Genomic DNA, 13,367 nt, shown 5'->3' with positions numbered 1-13,367 from the left:
TCAATGAAACAAGAGACCCCCTCAATGAATGATAGAACATCAAAGCCCTGAAACCCCTCTCCCCCCACCCTTTGCAGAAGCAGCAGCAAGCATCAACTCCTCCCTCCTCCTCCCTACACACCAGCAAAAGCACCACTCCCCCCCAACCCCCCCCCCAATCATGCAAACAGCAGCCAATGCCCCCAAAGAGATCTTGGTCCAGAGCCCATCAAAACTGCAGTCCATAACCCAGCACTTCAGTATCTCAGCCAGGCTCTCTCTCCAGTAAGGGAGAGAGGGGTTACTTCTGCACCAACGAGATCAGAGACTAGCAGTCGCTGCTCCAATGTTACAGTCTTCCCTGTTGTTTATCCAAGACCTTATCTTGAGGGAAGAAGTGAGGAGTTCTTCCAACAGCAGCCACCGATTAGCAAACACATGGCCTGCTGTCATCTTGATGTTTCAGTCTCCCATGACACTTCATTTTATGAAATTGACTAGGAAGCAGGTCATCCACCAGACCATTGTCTATGGGCACACATGGATCTGAAAGGTTGGAGGAACTTGGGACAAATGCAGACAAATGAAACCAGATAAGGTAGACATCTCGGTCAGCACAGATTAGTTTGGCAGAAGGGCCTGTTTCTATGCTATATATCTCCTTGACTATCTTGTCCATAGTAAAGAGGACCCAGAGGAAATAAGCACAGGCAAGGGGAGAACATACAAACTCCTTGGTGACAGCAGAGGGAATCTCTTAATCACTGATCTAACCTCTACCCAGCATCTGGTAAGTAAATTTGCAGTCGCTGGAGAACAACATTTGAGGACCTGAGGGCAAGATTGCTGTATCAGAGAGAAATGAGCGATTGTAATAAAACTCTAATTTTTCTGTCTTCCCTCCTCAGATGCAAGGTGTCCTGTCTATCTGTACGAGTTCCAGCACAGGACGAGTATCCTTAGCAAGAGCCGCCCTGATTTTGTGAAGGCTGACCACGGAGACGAGTTTGGATATGTCTTTGGTAGTGCTTTCTGGAATGGAGACATTTTGATAAACGGTGAGAAAACCCTTCAGTGACATTGAATGGATGGCATGGTGGTGTAGCGGTTAGCGCATTCGCTTTACAGCACCAGCGACGTGAGTTCAATACCCGCCGCTGTCTGTAAGGAGTTTGCAGACTGCTTTGTACCTGTGGATTTTAAATATATAATTTCACAAATAAATGATGAGGTCCAGTTTATTGTCATGCACAGGTACGGTGAGGTGCAGGTACAGAGAAAAACTTGCTTGCAGGAGCATCAAGGGAAGGAGGAGGGGAACCAGTGGGAGGTGATGGGCAATTAAGGAAAAGAGAAGGTGTAAGAGGGAAACCAGAATGGGAAATGGAAGAAGAGGAGGGGGGCACTTATATGTGTGACTCTGCCTAATAAATCACAGGCACATCCCTCCCGGCTGTTGGTAACATCTAGAGGAGGTGCTGCCACAAGAAGGCAACGTCTATTATTACGGATCGCCACCAACTTGGCCATGCTGTCATCTTACAGTTACTGTTGGGCATGAAGTTCAGAAGCCTGAAGTCCCACACCATCACATTCAAGGACAGTTACTTCTATTCAACCATCTGGTTCTTGACCAACTGGACATCACTAATGGTAAAATGGCCTGGTATGGAAACAGAACAGAAGAGTCACCACAAATATGTGCCAGTTTCTCTGAAGTAGCATGTCTACTTTCTCAGAAATTTGCATAGATTCAGCATGTCACCAAAAACATTGACAAAATTCATAGATGCACAGCGCAGAGTATCCTTGCTGGTTGCTATGGAAACACCAATGCCCAGGAAACAGATTCAGAATCAAAATCATGTTTAATATCACTGGCACATGTCGTGAAACTTGTTAACTTTGCGGCAGCAAAACTATGCAGTACAATGATAACAGAGAAATAATTGTGAATTACAGTAAATATATATGTATCCATATAAATAGTTAGATTAATTAAGTACTGTAAAAAATTGAAATAAAGAAGTAGTGAGTTCAATGTCCATTCAGAAATTGATGTCAGATGGGAAGGCATTGTTCCTGAATCGTTAAGTGAGTGCCTTCAGGATTCTTTATCTGCTTCCTGATGGTAACAATGAGAAGAGGGAATGTGTTGGGTGATGAGGGCCCTTAATCATGGATGCCACATCTCTGAGGCACTGCACCATGAATATGTTCCAGATACTACAGAGGCTAGTACCTATGCTGAAGCTGAATAATTTGACAACACTCTGCAGCTTACTTTGATTTTGTGCAATAGCCCCCACCCTCATGGTAATGCAACCAGTCAGCATGCTCTTCACAGTACATCTGTAGAAATTTGCAAGTGTTTTAGGTGACATACCAAATTACCTCAAACTCCGAATTAAATATAGCCGCTGTTGTGCCACCTTTGTAGCAGCATTGATATGTTAGGCCCAGGATAGGCCCTCAGAGATCTTAACACACAAGAACTTGATATTGCTCATTCTCTCCACTTCTGATCCCTCTGAGGACTGGTGTGTGTTCCCTCATCTTACCCTTTTTGAAGTCCACAATCAGTTCTTTGGTCTGACTGACAATGAGTGCAAGGTTATTGTTGCAACACCGCACAACTAGCTGGTATATCTTGGCCCTGTACACCCTTTCGTCACCATTTGACAGCACTTGAGCTGTGCCTAGCCACCATGTTATTGGTGTCGAGAGAGTAGAGCAGTGGGCTAAGTACACATCTCTCTGAGGTGCACCAGTGTTGACTGTCAGCGAGGCGGAGATGTTATTTCCAATCTATTCAGACGGTAGTCTTCCATTTGGAAGTCAAGGATCCAGTTGCAGAGGAAAATACAGAGGCCCATATTCTGGATACTTTCAATCAGAACTGTAGGAATGATGGTGTTAAATTCTAAACTGTAGTCAATAAAGAGCATCCTGACATGGGTATTTGTATTGTCCAACTGACCTAAGGCTGCATGGAGAACCAATGAGATCACGTCTCCCGTAGAAGTATTGTGGTAATGAGCATATTGCAGTGGGTCCAGGTTCTTGCTTAGGCAGGAGTTGATTCTTGCCCTAACCAACCTATCAATGCACTTCATCGCTGTAGATATGAGTGCTACTAGACCAGGGGTGGGCAAACTTTTTGACTTGTGGGCCACAAAGGGTTCTAAAATTTGACAGGGGAGCTGGACCAGGAGCAGATGGACGGAGTGTTTTGGTAATACACCTCATAAGAGAAAATAAAATATCATGGGATATGTAGAAAACATGTGCTTTAATTTCAATTGAAAATGAACAAATGCATTACAGCAAAATATCTGTCTTTGAAGTCCCATGGTATTTAGCTATTTATTGAAATGACTTTTAAAACACTGAAAATTAAATGAATAAAATACAGCTTTTTTAATAGTAACAGTTATTATTTTAAAGCACTGAAAATTCTGTTATCCTTCAAGATATTATCATCATCACTCTCCTCCTGACTGTCTTTATTTCAAAAACGGTAGGAGATGCAGGTCTACTTGTCCTGCTCCTCCTTATTCAATTGTCCTCTGTGCCAAAACTCAACAACGACCAGCACAAGGACAGAACAGTGACAGCGCGCCAGTATGCGGAGCGCGTTATTTGATCTGGAGCGCATTTTTTATTTTGAGAACGTACGTGCACCTGCGCACTACTCATGTCCATCACTTAACAGAAATGACATGTAACATGTAAGGCTTATTGAAAAAAATATTTTCAAATGCATTTTTTACATAACACAACGAAGAAACTTATTTTTAATTTCAGTGGGAACAGTGTTGTTGGTCTCCCTTTTTAGCCAGCGCATCAAAGTCTGGATTTAGTTTTGTTGTGGCGATTCTCAGGATGGATCTGAGGTGTTGGTCAGTTAACTTGGATCTGTGGCTGGCTTTGTTGATGTTCATGACGCTGAACGCCTGTTCACACAAATAGGTCGAGCCGAACAACGCCAGCATCTTCTGTGCCGTCCTCCGGAGGTTTGGAAACACCTCTTTACCAAGTGAAGCATAAAAGTCATTCAGTTTAAGAGAGTTGAACTTCTCTTTTAAGACGGGGTCAGACTGAAGGTCGATCAGTTCCAGCTGTAGCTCCTCTGGTGCTGTTTCAGGATCTTGTGACAGGGGACAGGCCACCAACTGAAGTGACTTGTCAATTTTTTCAAAATCAGAAAAGCGACGGCAGAATTCTCTGTGCAGCGCATCCAGTGACTCGCTGTATTTTTTCACATTTGCGCCGGCCTCTTCCAGCGTGGCTAGTGTGGGAAAATGAGTGAATAACTTATTCAGAATTTGCCTGGAGAAAAAAGCCAGCTTGGATTTAAAGGCTTTCATGTTTGTGTACATGTCATGCACAAACTGATCCTTCCCCTGTAGCTTCACGTTCAGTTCATTCATGTGTGAAAATATATCCACAGCAAACGCAAAGTCACAAAGCCAGCTCTTGTTGCTCAGCTCAGGAAATTCGCCAGCCTTCCTCAGTAACTCCAAAAATGCACCGATCTCCTCTTTGAGCTCCCATACTCGTTGAAACACTTTGCCCAAACTTAACCAGTGGACACGGGAGTGATAAAGTAGGTCCTGGTGATCCGCATCAGTTTCCTCCAGGAACGTGATGAACTGACGGTGCTAAAGTCCCCTTGCACGTATAAAGTTGACAAGTTTTACGACAGGATTCACAACATGATTCACAACATGATTCAGCTGTAATACTGATTTACATAGAGATTCCTGGTGGATGATGCAGTGAAGGAAAATAACATCCTGGTCAGGATTTTCATCTTTCACTTTATTCTGTATTCTCCTCAGCAGGCCGACATTTTTCCCTGTCAAATTAGGAGATCCATCTGTGGTGACGTTGATAAGTTTACTCCAAGGGAGCTTCATATTTTCGATGACAGCAGACACCCGGTCATACAAGTCCTCTCCCCGTGTTTTTCCTTTCAGAGACTCCATTGTCAAAAACTCCTCCGTTATTTCAAAAGTATTGTTAATTCCTTGGATAAAAATGAGGAGCTGAGCAGTGTCTTTTACATTGTTGCTTTCATCCAGTGCTAATGAATATAACGTGAACGACTCTGCCTTTTTATTTAAGTCGCTGGTTATATCTTCATCTATCAGTTCCACACGGCGAGTCACTGTCCTGCATGATAAACTGATTTTTTCAAATTTGTCTTTGCTCTCCAGACACAATACACCTGCTGTCTCCACCATACATTCTTTTAAAAACTCGCCTTCAGACAGAGGCTTGCTGGCCTTTGCTAATTTGAATGACAGCATAAAACTCGCCTTGGTACTTGACTCATGAATGGCAGTTTGACGGTGAAAAAAATTTTGTTCAGCCTGTAAATTAGCTGCCAACCTCTGAGCATTAGCTTCCCGTTCTTTCGTTGACTGGTTGCTAGCATAGTTGGCATGTTTTGTGGCAAAGTGACGGCTGATATTATATTCTTTAAAAACCGCCACGGTCTCTTGGCATATCAGGCATACAGCAGTTGATCGGTGTTCGGTAAAAAGATATTTACTTGTCCACTCCTTATTAAACACCCGACATTCTCTATCCACTTTTCTTTTCGTAGCTCCGCTCATCTTTACAGAAGGGGTGAGAGGTCAAAGAGTAAAGCGCAAATGTGGAATAATACGCTGCACCTCAACAAAGGTCAATGTATATAGAGTGCGTCATCTATTGGGAAAACACCAGAAATGCGGGGAAAAAACGTTAACAAGGTTTATTAATATAATTTCATCAAGTTCTGCGGGCCGGATTAAAAAGCTTAACGGGCCACATATGGCCCCCGGGCTGTAGTTTGCCCATGCCTGTACTAGACGATAGTTGTTGGGCACTGTTGCCCTTTTGAATCAGGTGGGAACTTCTGAATATAGCAATGAGAGATTGATAACATCTTTGAACACACCCACTAGTTGGCTGGCACAGGTTTTCAGAGCCTTACCAGTTACTCCATCAGGGACTGTCACCTTGCAAGGGTTCACCCTCCTGAAACAGTCTAACAGGGGTCTCTGAGACAGATCACAATGTCACCAGGTACTGCAGGGATCCTCATAGCTGTAGTCTTATTCTCCCTTTCAAAGTGTGCATAAAAGACGTTGAGCTTGTCTGGGAGTGAAGCATCACTGTCATTAATGATGTTGGGTTTCACTTTGTAGGAAGTAATGTTCTGCAAACCCTGCCAGAGCTGATGTGCATCCAATGTTGCCTCCAGCCTTGATTGGAATAGTTTCTTCTCTCTTGAAATAGCCCTGTCCCTGGTTTTCTTGTACAGATCTGGGTCACCTGGCTTGAATGCTACAGCCCTAGCGTCAGCAGATTACGAACCTCCATGGGTTTTGATTTGGGAATGTACAGTAAGTTCCTGTAGGCACACACTCATCCGCACAGGTTTTAATGAAGTCAGTGACAGCTGTGGCGTACCCATTCAGACTCAAAGATGTATCCCTGAGTACAGTCCAGTCCAGCAATTCAAAGCAGTCCTGTAAGTGCACTATACTTCCCTTGTTCATACTTCATTACTGGTGCTGTGGTTTTCAATACTCCCTATTGAAACTCAGGGAGTAGAAATACATCCAGGTGATCAGACTTTCCAAAGTGAGGGTATGGGATAGCACATTAGACACTCTTGATGGTGGTGCAACAGTGGTCCAGTATGTTTCCTCTGGTACTACAACAGATCTGTTGGTTTATTCAGTGACCTTATCAAGCTGGCCTGATTAAAATCCCCTAAAATGGTGGGGAAGGAGCAGGATGTGCTGTTTCATGGCTGTTGATTACATCACTCTGTTTGTCTAGAGCCTGCTTGACATTGGCCTGAAGTGGAATGTACACCACTACCAAAAAATTGCTGAAATCTCCCACAGCGGGTAAGATGGATGATGCTTGATCACAAGGTGTTCCAAGTGTGGTGAACAGGACTGGGACACCACTGCCACATTTGTACATCAAGAGAAGTTGATCATGAAACATTCTCCTCCTCCCCTGCTTTTGGAAGTCTTATCTTGGCAGTGTATTGTGAACCCGTCAATCTGAACAAAGCAACACACAAAATGTTGGAGGAACACAGGAGATCAGGCAGCATCTATGTAAGGGAATAGATAGTCGACATTTTGGGCCATGCCTCTTCTTCAGTCCAGTGTGTTGCTTTGTTTATGTATAGTTCTTTTTAATAAATTCTATTGTATTTCTTTATTTTCTGTAAATTCCTGTAAGAAAATGAATCTCAAGGTAATATAGATCATTTGGACCATCGAGTCTGCTTCACCATGTCATCATGGCTGAATCATTTTCCCTCTCAGCCCCAATCTCCTGCCTTCTCCCTGTATCCCTTCGTGCCCTGACTAAACGAGAATCTATCAACCTCTGCCTTTAATATACCAATGACTTGGCATCCACAAATTCTCTACTCTTTTCTTTTGAATGTTGCTGTGATCAAAGTTTAAAGAAAATTTATTGTGGGCATGCTCGATAAATCCATGGAATAATAACCATAGAAGAATCACAGAAGAATAATAATCAATAGAAGACTGCAAGAACTTGGGCATTCAACCAATGTGAAAAAGACAACAAACTGTGCAAAAACAAAAAGAAATAATAAATAAATAAGAATAAACATCAAGAACATGAGACGAAGACTCCTTGAAAATGCGTCCATTGTCCCCTTTGTTTCAGGAGCCTGATGGTTGAGGGATGATAACTGTTCTTGAAGCTGGTGGTTGAGTCTTGATGCTCCTGTCCGTTTTTCTTGATGGCAGCAGCGAGAAGAGAGCATGATCTGGGTGGTGGGGCCCCTGAAGATGGATCTTGCTTTTCTGTGACAGTGTTTCATGGAGACGTGCTCAATGGTGGGAAGGGCTTGACCCGTGATGGTCCCACAATGCTGCTGCAAGTAAACTTTTCCATTGCATCTGTGCACACATTTTTTGTGCATTTGACAATAACTTTCACTTTGAGGGAGTTCTGGGATTTCTACCCAGCAATGATGAAGCATCGGTGACATATTTCCAAGTCAGGGCGGTGTGAGACTTGGATATGAGAGTATCCAGTGCATTTTGGAGACAGCGTGCACTGCAGCCAGAGTGTGCCAGGGTGGAGAGGGTTGTGCTCAGGGAGGTTGAGGGAATGCCAGTGGGCAGGTTAATCTGTCCAGGTTGGTGTTATGTTCCTGGAGAGTTGTCGGTGCTGCCTTCATCCAGACAAGTGCAGTGTGATCTAACACACTCTTGATTTCAAATCAGGTTGATTCCAAAACAGACACAGCACAGTAGCACAGCAGTCAATGTAACACTTAATAGTGCCAACGACCAGGTTCAACTCCTACCAGTGTCTGTAAGGAGTTTGTATGAGTTCCCTCCAGGTGCTCCGGTTTCCTCCCACATTCCAAAGATGTACGGGTTTGTAAAGGTGAGTAAGTTGTTTGCATGCTACATCAGTGCCGGGGCATGATGATACTTGCGGGCTGCCCCCAGCACATCCTCAGACTCTCCTCAGTGGAAAAGCCTGCTTGCATTTACCCTCTCTACTGCATAACCCGCATAATTTCTCTGTCAAATCTCCCTCATTCTTCCACAAATAATGTCCAAACCAAATTAGCCTTTCCCTATAACTTGGGTCCTCAAGTCCTGGCGACACCACTGTAAAATTTTCTTTGCAAGTACTAGTCTCACCCATCCTGACTGGAGAAAGTCTGCTTGCATTTACCCAATCTATACCCCTCATGACTTTGTTTACCCTAACTTCACTTGCGGGACCTAGCATCCCCACGTTGTGTTAATGTTATCCCCTGCGGATACGCTTAAAGGTGACTGACCTCGATTGCTATCAGTTTCTCAGTGTCATGCTAGGCCCGAGCCTCAGAGGTCTCATTGATGGTGTGACTTTTCCAGGGAGTATGACTGCTGAGGAGATGGCATTGAGCAGAACTATAATGAAATACTGGGCCAACTTTGCCAAGACTGGGTAAGCAACATGTTTGATTCTCGAGGGCTTGGAGGGATGGACAACCTGGGGTCTCTTTCTATACTGCAGTGCTCTAGGCTCTCAGTTCCCCTCTCATTGGGGAGCTACTGTCAGAGTCCCCTGGGTGGCAAACCGCAGTGCGTTTTCTAGGCAGTGGTGGGTGTGCAGTGTGACGGAACGTCTGCGGAACCTGAGCTGTTTGCCTTGTTGAGTGCTTCACAGTAAATCACACAAAAAAAGGCTGGAGGAACTCCACAAGTCAGGCAACCTTTACGGAGAGGAATAAACATTCTTGGGCCAAGACCCTTCATCAGGACTAGAAAGGAAGGGGGAAGAAGCTAGAATAAGCAGGTAGGGTAGTGGAGAAGAAGGAAGAAGTACTAGCTGCCAGGTGATAGGTCAGAGCTAGTGAAGGGGAAGGGGAGTGGATGGGAGAGGCTGTGAAATGAGAAGCTGGGAGGTGATAGGTGGAAGAAGAAAATGGCTGAAGCTTCATGATTTTAGATTGTTCAATGTCATTTCCAGTACACAAGTGTACAGGAGAATGAAATAATTGTTACTCCAGATCTGGTGCAGCACAAAAAAAACACAATTAGATAAAGAACAATAAAAAAAACACAATAAATATGAATACATAAGACAGCTTATATACATTAATTGCGTGGCCATAAAGTGATGTTTGGCACAGGAATGTCTGTACATCAGGTGACTGACTGGAAATGATAAAGTAGTGGTGGTGGGGGGTGTGGAGGGGTGGGTTAGCGGGTGGAGGTGTTGATCAGCCTTACTGCTTGGGGAAAGTAACTGTTTTTGAGTCTGGTGGTCCTGGTATGGATGCTATGTAGCCTCGTCCCTGATGGGAGTGGGACTAACAGTCCTTGAGCAGGGTGGGTGGGACCCTTCATGATGTTACTGGCCCTTTTCCAGCACCTTTCTGTATGTATGTCCTTGATGGCGGTTAGGCTGGTGCCAGTGATGCATTGGGAAGTTCTGACTACCTGTTGAATCTTGAGTGAACCATACCCCTAATGTGTAGGTTACTGCTTGCAGGAACCCCAATGGTGAGGGACTGGCACTGTGGCCAGTCTATGATCAGAGTGAGAGCTACCTGCAGCTGAACCTGAAGCCGACGGTTGGGACGAAGCTGAAGGAACATCGAATGAAAATCCTGACCAAAGTCTGGAATCCCCAAGCTGGGAGCGAGATCAAACAAACCCCAGAGAACCTTGCTGGGGCAAAGACCGAGCAAAGCTCGACAGGTGATAAAGGCCAGAGAGTAGAACTGTAGCCTCCAGCAAGCACACGTTAAACCCCCTGCTTAAATGAACTAACTCTGTGAGCCTGCTTCCAGCTGCGTATCCTCAATGCCACTGGAATGGTTATGCCATCCAGTTAAGCAAAATGAGGGGTGCAGAAGCCTTTCAGCTGATGATCTAACCCAACTCATTCATTAACAAATTCTCTTCAACCCATCACCTCTATAGGCAGTTGACAACAGCTTGCTTTCCCTCACACAAAGTGCTGGAGGAACTCTGCAGACAGACAGCATCTATGGAAGGAATACAACAGTCAAAGTTTTGGCCTGAGATCCTTCACTTAGAATGCTAACGAATCTGGAATCTCTAGTATTGATGTTTTCTTGCCCAGTTTGGAGGAAGCATCACCTGATCGGAAACATTCCAGTTTCTCTCTCCAGGGACACTGCCTTACTCACTGACTTCTTCCATGGCCTCCTCTCCTGCCATGATGAGACCACTCCTCCTCACCTATCAGATTCCTCCAGCCCTTCACCCTTGCTACCTATCCCCTCCCAGCTTCTGGGTTTGTCTCCTTCACCACCCACCTGGTTTCACCTATCACCTTCTAGCATGTCTTCCTTCTCTTCCCCCACCTTCACTCTCTGGCATCTTCCCCTTCCTTTCCAGACCTGATGAAGGGTCTTGCCTGAAACATCAACTTCCATTTCCATAGATGCTGCCTCACCTGCTGAGTTCCTCCAGTATTTTGTGTGTGTTGCTCTGGATTTCCAGCATCTGAAGAATCTCTTGTCTTTATTCTTACAGCCTTTGTTTTGTTTTCAGTTTTCCAACATCTGCAGTTTTATTTGCTTTCCTTGTCCTACTCTTCAAATAGCTTGTGGCTGAACTCTGACCCACCCATTAAACTGCCCTTCACAACTTTGGTTAATAATGATCCACAGAATCTGAGCTTTAATGGCATCACGGTACCATAGTGGTTAGCCAACACTATTTCAGCTCAGGGCATCGGAGTTCGCAGTTCAATTCCAGCGTCCTCTAAGCAAGGTTGTCCGGAACTTCACGCGTGCTTGGTTTGGTCTGGTTTCCTCCCACAATCCAAAGACGTACTGGTTACGAGGTTAATTGGTCATTGTAAATTGACCTGTGATTAGGCTAGTGGTAAAATAGGTGGGTTGCTGGGCGATGCAGCTCTTAGTGGCAGAAGGGCCTGTTCTACACTGCATCTCTAAATAAAGTTAACAGCTGACTTCACACCAGTTGTTTCTCTGTTGAAGAGATCCAAGCTCCACCACCTCCTGGATCCATTTCCTAACTAGACTCTTGAAAGGCCTGGTTCTCATCTCTGCCCCTCAGTATGAGGGTGTCCATCACAAGGATAGCTTTCATCTCTTTATCCTGTCACTTCCTTCAACACCCTGCATAGATCAGCCCCAATGCCAAAACTCCAGTTTCCTTATCGTGTAGTCCCTGAGGTCAAAGTTTCATTTGGATAAATCTGAACTTCTACAGAGGCCAGTCTCTCCTTGATTGGGCAGGGTCCAACCAGTGTGTATATTAGTGTGACACACCCTCCAACCTGTCCACTCCAGTCCTCTCTGTAAAGGCTAGCATTTCATCAGTTTTTCTGTAATTTTCCAGAGTTTAATAGTCTATGTACATGGTCCAGTGAGTCTCCAGAGTGTAATTGCTGCTATCCTTTTACTGATTATAAGGTACAAAGTTCTAACCTTCAACAGGCTTGCATTTTCCTACACTAATATCTGTTTGCCATAATTGTTTCTCTATTTGCTTAAATATTTCTTTATAATTTGGTGCTTCCATTCATCCGTGGGTGTGTGTGTCTGATGTGTGTGTGATTAACAGGTGTGGAAACATAGTTTGCATTTAGATCACCTCAGTGTCACTGTAACCTGAATATTGACCCGTTCACCAATCCCAATCCGTATTTCAGATTCAGATTTATTTATCACATGGACATGGAAGCACACAGGGAAATGCGTCATTTGTTGGTTAACAACCAACACAATCTAAGGATGAGCCGCCATGGTAGTGTAGCGGTTAGTGCGACCCTATTACAGCTCGGGCGCACATTTCAGATTTCAATTCTGGTGTCCTCTGTAAGGAGTTTGTACGTCCTCGACGTAGAGTGCTCCGGTTTCCTCCCACAGTCCAAAGATGTATCAGTTAGAAGATTAGTTGGACATTGTAAATTACCCTGTGATTAGGCTGGGGATAGATCAGTGGGTTGCTGGCAGTGCAGACTGAAGGGCCAAATCAATCAATCAATAAATAAGTAAATAAATGTGTTGGGGGCTGCCCGCAAGTGTCACCACAATTCCGGTCACAACACAGCATGCTAACCACAAACAACTGATACTCCACCATTTTAGTAGCCAAGTTAATAACTTGCCTTAATTTTCATTTGCTGCAAGTCACAGTAACAGCTTTTTTGAGGGGGACTTTATCAAGTGCCGGTGGAGGTCTGTTAAATATTGTGACGCTTCGGGAGAGGTATGGTTGACAGCCTGCCCCTGCATTTCTAATGATCAGTGCTGTTTAATGTTATGTTAAAATGCTTTTGTGGGATTATGGTGTGAAGTTCAAATTCATTTATTACATTTTAGCTTGGGTTATACAGTTATTTGCTTGTGGGTCACCCTAAATGTAACTGGGGTGTGCGATGGTCACCTCCCCTGTCTGTATGAGACTGAGCTGTTCTCTCTCTGGGTCATGGCGCCCAGTCTGTTTTCTATTTATCACAATAAAACAGTTGTTGAGTTTAACAAGATTCGTTGTCTGTTATTATCGACTAAATGCTCACCACAGTATCATTCACTGCTCTGGTTATCTCTTCAAAAACTTTACTGAGGCAGAACAACTTCTGTAGCCTCTCGCTGATCACCTGAAAATCATCATGGAGGTCTGATAGACAATTTCCTGACCACAGATACCAAGCTAACCAGTCTGCTGTTGTCTGCTCTTTCAAACAATTTTCTTCAATAGTGTGTAAAGTTGTGCAATTTTTCAAATAGATTTTCCAAACAGATCCAATTGGATCAAGTGAGCTTTAGAAGCTTCATGTCTTCTGCAGTGTTGTTGCCGACTTACTTTCAAAGCTGGTGTTGG

The 13,367-nt window shown here is 44.3% G+C and overlaps 1 protein-coding gene across 5 annotated transcripts in view; it reads left to right on the top strand.

Moving 5' to 3' along the window:
- The window catches only part of LOC140740867 (fatty acyl-CoA hydrolase precursor, medium chain-like), a 74,335-nt gene extending 61,308 nt beyond the window's left edge, over positions 1-13,027 (top strand). For all 5 annotated transcript variants that reach the window (XM_073070440.1, XM_073070441.1, XM_073070442.1 and 2 more), the window contains 3 exons: positions 888-1,037; positions 8,910-8,982; positions 10,033-13,027. In XM_073070440.1, the coding sequence (XP_072926541.1) occupies positions 888-1,037; positions 8,910-8,982; positions 10,033-10,270 (461 nt within the window). In that variant the 3' untranslated portion in view covers positions 10,271-13,027. The remainder of the gene's footprint in view (positions 1-887; positions 1,038-8,909; positions 8,983-10,032) is intronic.
- Positions 13,028-13,367: the final 340 nt, after the last annotated feature.

The sequence above is a fragment of the Hemitrygon akajei genome, chromosome 17 (genome assembly GCF_048418815.1).
Source record: "Hemitrygon akajei chromosome 17, sHemAka1.3, whole genome shotgun sequence".
NCBI lineage: Eukaryota > Metazoa > Chordata > Chondrichthyes > Myliobatiformes > Dasyatidae > Hemitrygon > Hemitrygon akajei.
Note: the sequence above shows the minus strand (reverse complement) of the source record. Positions and strands in the feature narration are given on the sequence as shown.